A 12,084-nucleotide genomic window follows, 5' to 3' on the forward strand; every position below is an offset into this window, starting at 1 on the left:
GTTTGATGTTCTAGATCACTCCCTGTTTGGGAGTGAAACCCTGGCCCTGCCGAAATCAGTGGAAAAACTCCAGCGGGGCATGTCTCTGGACCCTCACTGCTGCTGAAGGGTGACCAAACCAACAGCTGCTCATTAACTGGATTACAAAAATGATCTCAGTCGGTGTCTGTAACTATTGCTCTGAGTAGTAGACACTGGGGAGTGGGGCAGCAGCCATTAAAGTATAGAGCCTGTGGGCAGCACATGACCTGGGTTCATACTCCTCTTCTGGTTCACATTAACAGGGAACAGGCTGAGTCTGAGCCAGCTGGGAGGCAGCAGCTCTGCTGTGTTTTTCGCTGCCTTGGAGCAGACGGCTGTGTGCATTCCAGCCCAGTGAATGGCGCTGGGCAGGAAGTTGATTCTCCTGGCTTTTGTGTGCTTTGTGTGCGCACTGCTCCGCCCTCCTGCCCCAGGGCGCACACGCAACCTGCCAGCTTGTTTCCAGAGGGATTTGTTTGGTTTCTGATGACGCACTGGGCAGAATGGTTAGAAAAACGCAGTGTCGCATGGCAGCCAAATTAAGGTGCCGAAACCAAGAGCAAGCTTGTACCCCTGTGCGACCAGGGTTTTCTTGCCTTTGTCCTAAGCAGTCCTCCTTTCCTGAAGCTTCTATGGCTGAACATTCCCTTCCTTCCATCCTGCCCACTTCTGAGGGCCTATGAAAATACAGGGGATTTTACTGCAGGCCAGCATTAATCTAAAGAGTCCACAGGGCCAGATTTGTGATTGGTAATGAGAGAGGGAACCGTTCACCTCTTTACAGCCTGTTCCCACCTCGTGGAAAACACTGATATGGGTTTGGCCAGCATCCAACCAGACGGCTATTGTCTTGCAAGGTTTTTGGCTAGACAAGTTTGCAGGCCATGTTCCTCTTCTTTCTCTCTGACTCAGGAGAGGTGGCGTCGTGTGTAGATTGTCATCTTTCCTTCCTGTTCACTGGAAGGTCTCTGGGGGAAGAAGAGTAGGGAGTGGGGAGGGCAGGGGGTGTTAGTTGACATACCATGCTTAGGTAAGGTTAGCTCAGCTGTCTGGGGCAGGGAAAAGGTCTCTGAAGAGTGACTGCAGTGGAACTCCCTGATAAATCCCAGTTGAGGACCAGGACCTTTGAGAAAGTCCCTTTCTAGTGTGTTTCCACAATGGCTTTGAATGACCTGGTTATGTGTGCGTGTGTGGTTTTTCTTTAAAACTGCTTCAGCCCCTAAAACAATTTCTGCAGAATTAGCTAGACCTGTCTCTGACCCCAGATGCCACCACTTTCTCCAGCACTGCTCTGGCTCTGTTTGAAATGGCCTGACGGTCTCAGTCCAGCTGCTAGCAGACAAGTGCCCACAACACAGAGCCACTGCTGGAAGCAGACGCGGTTGGAAGCCTCTGGGTCATCTGCAGAGGGGGTGGTCTCTCCACCTCCGAGCCAAGGCAGGTTGGCACAGGGCTGTGCGGGGAAGATTGTGCTGCTGCTATCTGTGTTGTGCTTATTGTGTGGATAAAGGCAGGACACTCGGCAGGTCAGCTCCCTGCTTTTCACCAGCACTGACGTCATTAAAAACTTGTGCAGAAATGTTTGCACAATGTGCTGATTATGAGATCAGACTTCACCCACCGAGCACATCTCTGATCTACCTATCTAGGTGCTTCCATGACCCCCAGCCACATAGTGTTTGAGCACCTCAAAGCTAGCAACAGATCGTATCCCCATGAGACCCCTGGCACGTAGGGAAGTATTGTCCCATTTCGCAGATAGGGAACTGAGACATTGGATAGGTTAAGTGCTTTGCCCAAGGTCCCACCAGGAGTTTGTGGCTGAGCTGAGAACCAAACCCAGGCCTCCTGAGTCCAAATCCCTACTCACTTGATCAAACCTTGCTCCCCTAATCAGGCAGAGAGACTATCAGTCTTACTTCCAATGGGAGAGATTTCCAGTTGGCTGAGAAGGTAGGAGAAATACCCCCGCTCCCTTCTCAGAACACCTCCTAGACTGCCTGACATGGCACCAGTGTACAGAGACAGGTGCTTACATGCATCACACATCTGGCCTTCTGTGTTGATCATGTAGGGCTGATAAAACTCCACCTGCTCATGTTGAGTGCCCAGAACTGTCATTGTCTCTGAACCCGGAGTGAAGAGGCCACCCTGAGCTGCAGGGTTGACGAGTAAAAAATGGTCTGGTTGTTGCATGTGAGACCTCCAGCCTAGTCTTCTCTGCTGCAGAGACTCCCTGAGACAGTGAGCACCAGGGGCCCATGTAACTTAAGCACCACACCCCACTTGACATACCTGTCGCACTGGATGAAAGTGGCCTGAATTTCCATGCTGCTGAGCAGGCAACTCCCTGTGAAATCAATGGCAACTGCTGGTGGCAGACATCACACAGCAACACAGATGCCAAAACATTGATTTAGATGCCTAACTCGGGCACCTGTCTGAAAATGTTGGCTACAGGGCAGAGAGAACATAAGAGCAGCCATACTGGGTCAGACCAATGGTCCATCTAGCCCAGTATCATGTCTTCTGACAGTGGCCAATGCCAGGTGCTTCAGAAGGAATGAATAGAATAGGTAATCGTCAAGTGATCCGTCCCCTGTCGCCCATTCTCAGCTTCTGGCAAAGAGAGGCTAGGGATACTTCAGTGCATAGTTTTGCATCCTTGCCCATCCTGGCTAATAGCCACTGATGGACCTATCCTCCGTGAACTTATCTAGTTCTTTTTTGAACCCTGTTATACTCTTGGCCTTCACAACATCCCTTGGCAAAGAGCTCCATGGGTTGACTGTGTGTTGGGTGAATAAATACTTCCTTTTGTTTGTTTTAAACCTGCTTCCTATTAATTTTATTGGGTGATCCCTAGTTTCTGGTGTTATGAGAAGGAATAAATAACACTTCCTTATTTACATTCTCCACACCAATCATGATTTTATAGACCTCTGTCATTCCACCCTTAGACATCTCTTTTCCAAGCTGAAAAGTTCCAGTCTTATTAATCTCTCCTTATACAAAAACTGTTCCATACCCCTAATCATTTTTGTTACCCTTGTCTGTACCTTTTCCAGTTCCAATATATCTTTTTTGAGATGGGGTGACCAGCTCTGCACATAGTATTTAAGGTGTGGGCGTACCATGGATTTATATAGAGGCAATCTATTTTCTGTCTTATAGATTCATAGCTATTAAGGTTAGAAGGGACCATTATGATCATCTAGTCTGACCTCCCTTTCCTAATGATTCCCAACATCCTATTAGCTTTTTTGACTGCCACTGCACATTGAGCGGATGTTTTCAGAGAACTCTCCACAATGACGCCAAGATCTCTTTCTTGAGTGGTGACAGCTCATTTAGATCCCATCATTTTATATGTATAGTTGGGATTACAGGTTTACCAATGTGCATTACTTTGCATTTATCAACAATGAATTTCGTCTGCCATTTTGTTGTCCAGTCACCCAGTTTTATGAGATCCCTTTGTAATTCTTCACAGTCTGCTTTGGACTTAACAATCTTGAGTAGTTTTGTATCATCTGCAAATTTTGCCCCCTCACTGTTTACCCCCTTTTCCAGATCATTTATGAATATGTTGAACAGTACTGGTCCAGTACAAACCCCTGGAGGACACCACTATTTCCCTCTCTCCATTCTGAAAACTGACAATTTATTCCTACCCTTTGTTTCCTATCTTTTAACCAGTTACTAATTCATGAGAGGACTTTCCCTCTTATCCCATGGCAGATTATTTTGCTTAAGAGCCTCTGGTGTGGGACCTTGTCAAAGGCTCTGAAAATCTACGTAGAATATATCCACTGGATCACCCTTGTCCACATGCTTGTTGATCCCCTCAAAGAATTCTAGTAGATTGGTGAGGCATGATTTCCCTTTACAAAAACATGTTAACTCTTCCCCAACAAATCGTGTTCATCTATGCGTCTGATAATTCTGTGCTTTTTCAACTAATTTGTGTCGTACTGAAATTAGGTTTACCAGCCTGTAATGATCTCTTCTCAGAAAGCCTACTGCCTGGGGTCATCTGGTAGCATGGACAGAGTAAGCAGAGGCCTGGAGTACCATGTGGCCAGGTAAGCTCTGAAGTTCCTGGGCCAGCTCTTTTCCCCTCTCCAGCACTGGGAAGGGATAGGAAACAATTGGATGTAACTGGCTGCTTCCTTAGATCCATAGATTTCAAGGTCAGAAAAGACCAGTGTGAACATCTCATCTGACCTCTTGTATAACACAGGCCACAGAACTTCCTTGACTTAATTCCTGTTTAAACTAGAGGAGATTTTTTAGAAAAATATCCAATTTTGATTTAAAATGTTCCAGTGGTAAACCATTCCAATGGTTAATCACTCTCACTGTTAAAAATTTGCACCTTGTTTCTGGTCTGAAGTTGTCTAGCTTCAACTTCTTCCAGCCATTGGATCACGTTATACCTTTCTCTGCTAGAATGAAGAGAACTCTGTTAACACATTTCTGTTCCAGTCTAGGTGCTTCCAGTTTGGCCAATTAAGAGGCTGGGGCAGCACCTGAAGGCTATCGAACCTCCATCAGGAGTCAGAGCAGACTGAATCACAGTGTTTCACAGTGTATCTGCTGCACACAGAAGGTGATTCCTGGGAGAGGGCTGAAGACGGGAGAAGTTTGCTGGCTGGCATCCCCGAGCCAGGGCTGGAGAGGGCTTGAAGACAGGAGGAGCAGCAGAGGAGATGCCAACTGGCTCTAAGCCAAGAGCTAAAGCCAAGGACCAGAGAGGGCTGAAGGCAGGGGGAGAGGTGGAGGGGCTTACCTCCTGACTTCTACTTGCTGGAGAGCTAGACCCCGAGGAACAGTGAGAGGGTCAGGGGAAATGAGGATGCCCTTTGGCAAGGCTGCTCCCAGCAGAGAGGCTGTGGGTGTTCCTGCTGAGAAGAGCAGGGTTGCACCCCAGAAGAAAAGGCTGGAGTGGCTGTCCCAGCAGAGGGCAGAAGAGGACAGACAGAAGCCTATCTGTGATGGAAGACACTAAGGTGTGGTGAGAACAAGGACTTTAAGCACTGGGGTGGTATTGGACTATATCTTGGTACTTTTGTTATGTTTTGTTAATAAACCATGTTGATGGAGTAGAGGACAAGCTTGCATGGAGTTGCCAGGGCCCCAAGAAGGAAACTAAGGTGCGGGGCCACTTGCAGGGCTGCTCCAAGGCCACAAGGGGGCATCAAGGAGGAGGCCATTCCTTTACATCCACCATGAATCCCAAGATTTTTTCAGAGTCACTGCTTCCCAGAGGGTGTCCGCCATTTTGTAAGTATGGCCTACGTTCTTTGTTCTTAGATGTGCACAAGCACATCCTCCTCTTCCAACCACTGAGCTGACCTGCCATAGGGGAATGGAGGGCATGAGCCCTGTGCTTCCCCCATCCCCAAATTTCTTATATGCTTTTTCTTGGTAAGGCATGTGTCCCTTTTAAGTGGCTAGTAAAGGGTTTGCCAAGGATCCGGGGGATGTTGTCCAGAGTTGCTAGGAAGTGGGACCATGGAAATGCTTCCAAGTGTAGTAGTGGTGGAATGTGCCCAAAATTAGCTGCTCTTAGCTGCCAAAGCTGTGGGCCCACATCTCGTGGGCTGCCACAGCTGGTGCTTGCAAGAGGGAGCAGTGAGTGCCCCCCACACCTGTTTCATATCACGGCAGTTATATGAAGCCCTCATGCTTCTGAGTCAAGATGAAGACGAGGGAGGTAGAGGTGAGAGAGGCAGGTTTCCTACAGATCTTCTCCCACTAGAGGAAAGAAAGCAGCAAACTGGGGTAGTCAGCACCAGTGCAAGTCTTGGACACAGCCACTGTGGTATGTCCACTAGTGAAGACAAGGCCTTTGAGTGGGTTGAAGTGAATATCCAGAACTAAGTGATGCAGCACACAAATATCCAAACACAAAGCCTGACAGGGACCTCATCCCCCAGCCAGACATGGTGACGCATGGCCTGACAAGGACCTCATCCAAAAGCCAGACACGCTGATGCATGACCTGAAGGGACCTCATCCCACATCTGGAAATGCTGATGCACAGCTTAACAGGGACTTCACCTCACAGCTGGATGTGCTGACACACGGCCTGACAGGGACCTCATCCCACAGCCGGACATGCTGACCCACGGCCTGACAGGGACCTCATTCCCACCCAGAGCTGGACATGCTGACACACAGCCTAATAGGGATCTCATTCCACAGCTGGACATGCTCACACACAGCCTGACAGGGACCTCATTCCATCCACAGCCGGACATGCTGACACATGGCCTGACAGAGACCTCATCCCACAGCTGGACACGCTGATGCACGACCTGAGAGGGACCTCATCCTATCCATAGCCAGACACACTGATGCACAACCTGAGAGGGACCTCATCCCACCCATAGCCGGACACGCTGATGCATGGCCTGACAGGGACTCCATGGCACAGCTGACCATGTTGATGCACAGCCTGAGAGAACTCCCCCCACTCACAGTCGGACATGCTGACACACAGCCTGACAGGGACCCTCTCCCACAGCCGGTCATATTGACGTACAGCCTGACACGGATCTCCCCCCACCCACAGCTGGACACGCTGACATACACCCTGACACACCCCTTCCCAGTTTAATCAGCCATACGAACAAACATTCCTACCCCGCACCCAAAACAGAAACATACCCATAGTCCTGCATGCCCACCCACTCATACACACCAACTGATCAAGGTCGATAGTAACACATACCCTCACAGGCCCCCATCACAGACCCACTGACAGAAACAACGATGGGGTCACTCAGACCGTCCTGTACGCACCCTACTACAGTCCCAGACATATGCATGTCAACAGTTCAGCGCAGAGACACACAGCAACCAAGACCCTCCGACAGACACAGGATGCTTCTTTACGCACACCTTAACACAAACGCCTAGGTGTAGCCATCCTGAGACTCCCCACCAACCATACCCCCCACCCCCCACTCTTGATGCAAACCCACTGACCCTCAGCAGCAGAGTCTCCTCGAGCCAGAGGCAGAGCCAGAGTGAGTGGAGGTCTGTGGGAAGTAGCTGGTGACTGGTAAATCTGGGAGTGTAAGTGGAGACTAGATGAAGCAGACAGTGTGTCCAGAATTCTCCTTCTGCCTCTCTGGGGTGGTGTGCGCTTCTAGGGCATTCAGAGAGAGACAAATTGTTGGGAGGAAATACGTTCCTCCTCCTGAATTTGCTCATATTACTGCCTGCGACTCCCTTTGACCCCTGACTGCCTGGCTAAGACTGTGCTGGAATAGAAAAGGAGCCATAACTGTTCAGATAATGAGAAAATCAGTGGGTGTCCAAAGTACAAGTACAAGCCATGTCTGTGAGCTGCTTTCCTCCAAGGACGCTAATTGAAAACACATTGACACTACTATTAGGAATTATAAGATAAGAGGCATTTTGGAGTGGAGAATGACATACAATAACAACACTTAGCACTGGTACTGTGCTTTACCTCTTCAAAGCTCTTTACAGACAGTCAGCCTAAGAATCTTCAACCACAGCAAGGTGGGCAAGTACAGGTGGGGAAACTGAGCATAGAGAGACGACTTGTCAAAGAGCCTACAAGGAGGCAGTGCAGAGGTGAGACCGGAACTCTGGAGCCCTGACTTCCCATCCCCTGCTCTCACGATTATATCCCGCACCATGCAGGTTAAAGCAACGCTGTGAAAAAATCGGTGAGCTTTGAGGAGACATTAAATATAACCTGGTCTCTGAGACTGGACAAGTCTCCATGTAAATGAGCTGAATCCCAAAGCGTCATAGTTCACCAGTCTTCTCCCAATGCTTCTGCTCCCCTACAAATTCTCAAGTGTATGAAGCATCACGTGACACTGGCTAGTCCAAAGTTCATTAGAGGGCTGGGAAGGAATGTGCTAGCAGCGGACTGCGAAATGAAGGGTCTGTTTTTCCTCCTCCTTTTCATGCAGCTCCTTGGTGAGTAATGACAGGACTGTCTGAGAATGGAGAATGAGGGCAAAATGGCTTTTTCCATTTCAGGCTTTAGGTAGTGTGGAATAAAGCCACGGACTCTGTACTTGGTGACGTATTTCTAATGCAAATGGAAAAACTCATTTCCAAACGGACAGAGAAAGAGTGGGTGGACTGTGATTTGCATCTCCTGTTCGCTGCACCTCTGCTGCTTGGGTTTTTTGGTTCTTTTTATTTAAGGACCTGAAGAGCCATCATCTTCTATTGAATATGCATATGGATTTAACATTCAGAGACCATGATTCCTCAGTGAAAGGACTGATTAAACAGTCAAGTGATGTTGATAGAGAGGCAAAAGGTGCAGCAACTCAATACTGTGGTGCATAGTTAAAATCAGGAATTGCATAAGCTGCGGCTGCAACAGTTCGGTTAACTTGGCTGCATTGCACAACTTGGGGCCAGATCCTCAGCTGTGTGACTCAGCCTTACTTTGTTGAAAGCAAGGAAACTATGCCGATTTACCCCAGCTGAGGATATGGCTCTATGTCTTATGGTACTGGGTATTGTACACTTTATAAGGTAAGCTACCTCTATCCAGCAAAACAGGGATAGAACTTTCTACATATTTGCAATGGAATCAACTTAGACATTCTGTTGGAATTTTAACCTTTGCTTTTCCTGACTCCTGGGGATTTTAACTAGGCAGTTGCAGAATTGCATTCACAGTTTTTTTGTATTTAATTTCATAGGTTTTTTTGTCTTAAAAGAAAAAGACAAAACAAAAAATTGCCCGTGTTTAAGTTTCAGTTCAGTAAGGTTCTCACGCACATGCTCAATTTAATACTTGTGAATTTGTTCTATTGGTTCGGAGTCTCGTTACACTACTCTGGCAATGTAAAGGAGCCTTAAAATGGATACAAATTTTTGCCTAATTTAAGGCTTAAATCAGACTCACGCCTGTTTGCTTCAATTACACTACTTGCGTGCTTTAAGTTAGGCATGTGTGTATGCACCTTGCTGAACCAGGGCGTTCATAATGTTAGCTCTGGAATGTCCCAGGTTGGCTTTGGAATTCACACTGCATTAAAGTGGGGTGGGGTCGGGGGGGTGAATTCTCCATATTATTGCCACTATGGTGTGGCTGCAATCTGCTCACTGCAAGGCTGGGTTAGCAGGGCAGCAGCAGATCTGTTTACGATGCAGCCCTCACCATGTGAAGGACAGAAACATTTTCATTTTAATGAAGGTGTGACAGTTCTTGGGGTACCTGGGACTGTGAGTCACCTTGTTATCCCCTGCCTCCTGCATGAGGGAGTCATGCCTGCGCTAGCTCCTTGACACCGCCAGCATGTCAGCCTCTCAAGCTCACTTTTCTGGGATATGCCAGCCTGTCTTTGTCTTGCAGGTTAACAAAAGGTACACTCCAGTGCCTGAGTCCTTGTAAAGCATTCCCTGTGAGATCCTGACACTGGCTACTCCCAGAAATCCCAGATCTCTGGTCCCAAAAAAGCAGTGTACCCCAGTTTACCAGTTTTACCTTAAATCACTGTACCTGTATAACACACAGCACTTGTGAGCACTTATAATAAAATAAAAGAAAGTTTATTTAAGAAAGAATAGAGGTTCCACTAGAAATGAGAGAGAGAGAGATGGAAACAAATGGTTACAATATAAAACAAAATCATAACGTGTGAATTAGGGCCTCCATTTATTAATAGTTATCTTTCCTGCCTAATAAAGAAGGTCTCTCCCCCACAAAGTTCAGTCTGTTGCAGAGCCAGGAACCAGGATCCAAATGTTTATGAAACACCCCTACTCAACAAGATGTCTCCTCTGTGAATGGACACAGTTTCTTCCTCCACCCTGCGATATGCTGAATCAGTCTGTTGTCTCCGTTTACAGGCTTTTATAACAATCCTTTTTACCTCCAAGTTTTTTCAATCATTGGCAGTTGTCTTTGATGGTTTGCCATTGACAGTTGTGGGTTGGAGCAAGGGTAGACAACTAAACATTGCATTATATCACCGGAGGGGTGACAACTCTCTTCCACTTGAATGGCCCATCACCAAGACACAGGATTCCCTGGTGGCTAACTTGTACTCCAAGACCATAAGGTATAGTTTTTAATATATTTATGTAATTCCTTAAACATTACCCATGCACACACACCTCACAATGATTGTGAGAACTGGGAAGTTACAAGTTGTCAGCAGAGACCTCACATGCTAGCTGTCATAAATATAAAGGGAAGGGTAAACCCCTTTGAAATCCTTCCTGGCCAGGGGAAAGCTCCTCTCACCTGTAAAGGGTTAAGAAGCTAAAGGTAACCTCGCTGGCACCTGACCAAAATGACCAATGAGGAGACAAGATACTTTCAAAAGCTGGGAGGAGGGAGAGAAACAAAGGGTCTGTGTGTCTGTCTATATGCTGGTCTTTGTCGGGGATAGACCAGGAATGGAGTCTTAGAACTTTTAGTAAGTAATCTAGCTAGGTATGTGTTAGATTATGATTTCTTTAAATGGCTGAGAAAAGAATTGTGCTGAATAGAATAACTATTTCTGTCTGTGTATCTTTTTTGTAACTTAAGGTTTTGCCTAGGGGGGTTCTCTATGTTTTTTAATCTAATTACCCTGTAAGATATCTACCATCCTGATTTTACAGGGGGGATTTCTTTATTTCTATTTACTTCTATTTTTATTAAAAGTCTTCTTGTAAGAAAACTGAATGCTTTTTCATTGTTCTCAGATCCAAGGGTTTGGGTCTGTGGTCACCTATGCAAATTGGTGAGGCTTTTTATCCAACATTTCCCAGGAAAGGGGGGGTGCAAGTGTTGGGAGGATTGTTCATTGTTCTTAAGATCCAAGGGTCTGGGTCTGTAGTCACCTAGGCAAATTGGTGAGGCTTTTTACCAAACCTTGTCCAAGAAGTGGGGTGCAAGGTTTTGGGAAGTATTTTGGGGGGAAAGACGCGTCCAAACAGCTCTTCCCCAGTAACCAGTATTAGTTTGGTGGTGGTAGCGGCCAGTCCAAGGACAACGGGTGGAATATTTTGTACCTTGGGGAAGTTTTGACCTAAGCTAGTAAAAATAAGCTTAGGAGGTTTTTCATGCAGGTCCCCACATCTGTACCCTAGAGTTCAGAGTGGGGGAGGAACCTTGACACTAGCCTTCCTGTATAGATACTATGAGAGTGGAGTATTAGGTGTATTGAGTTTCTCAGGTCTGAGACAGCAGTTGATTGTAAAGAATAGTGGCCTTTAGTACCAATGGGCTTCTGGGTCACAAAAGGATAAGATTTCAGAGGAACAGCCGTGTTAGTCTGTATTCGCAAAAAGAAAAGGAGTACTTGTGGCACCTTAGAGACTAACCAATTTATTTGAGCATGAGCTTTCGTGAGCTACAGCTCACTTCATCAGATGTTTACCGTGGAAACTGCAGCAGACTTTATATACACACAGAAATCATGAAACAATACCTCCTCCCACCCCACTGTCCTGCTGGTAATAGCTTATCTAAAGTGATCAACAGGTGGGCCATTTCCAGCACAAATCCAGGTTTTCTCACCCTCCACCCCCCCACACAAATTCACTCTCCTGCTGGTGCTAGCCCATCCAAAGTGACAACTCTTTACATAATCAAGTCGGGCTATTTCCTGCATAGATCAAGGTTTTCTCACATCCCCCCCACCCCCATACACACACAAACTCACTCTCCTGCTGGTAATAGCTCATCTAAACTGACCATTCTCCAGGTTTAAATCCAAGTTAAACCAGAACATCTGGGGGGGGGGTAGGAAAAAACAAGAGGAAACAGGCTACCTTGCATAATGACTTAGCCACTCCCAGTCTCTATTTAAGCCTAAATTAATAGTATCCAATTTGCAAATGAATTCCAATTCAGCAGTTTCTCGCTGGAGTCTGGATTTGAAGTTTTTTTGTTTTAAGATAGCGACCTTCATGTCTGTGATTGCGTGACCAGAGAGATTGAAGTGTTCTCCGACTGGTTTATGAATGTTATAATTCTTGACATCTGATTTGTGTCCATTTATTCTTTTACGTAGAGACTGTCCAGTTTGACCAATGTACATGGCAGAGGGGCATTGC

At 46.8% G+C, this 12,084-nt stretch overlaps 1 protein-coding gene across 1 annotated transcript in view; it reads left to right on the forward strand.

Moving 5' to 3' along the window:
- The first annotated feature begins 7,905 nt into the window (after positions 1-7,905).
- AMN (amnion associated transmembrane protein) overlaps positions 7,906-12,084 on the forward strand; it is a 58,445-nt gene continuing 54,266 nt past the window's right edge. The window contains exon 1 of the mRNA XM_073349712.1: positions 7,906-7,989. Coding sequence (XP_073205813.1) covers positions 7,947-7,989 — 43 coding nt within the window. The 5' untranslated portion in view covers positions 7,906-7,946. The remainder of the gene's footprint in view (positions 7,990-12,084) is intronic.

The sequence above is a fragment of the Lepidochelys kempii genome, chromosome 6 (assembly GCF_965140265.1).
Source record: "Lepidochelys kempii isolate rLepKem1 chromosome 6, rLepKem1.hap2, whole genome shotgun sequence".
Taxonomy (NCBI): Eukaryota; Metazoa; Chordata; order Testudines; family Cheloniidae; genus Lepidochelys; species Lepidochelys kempii.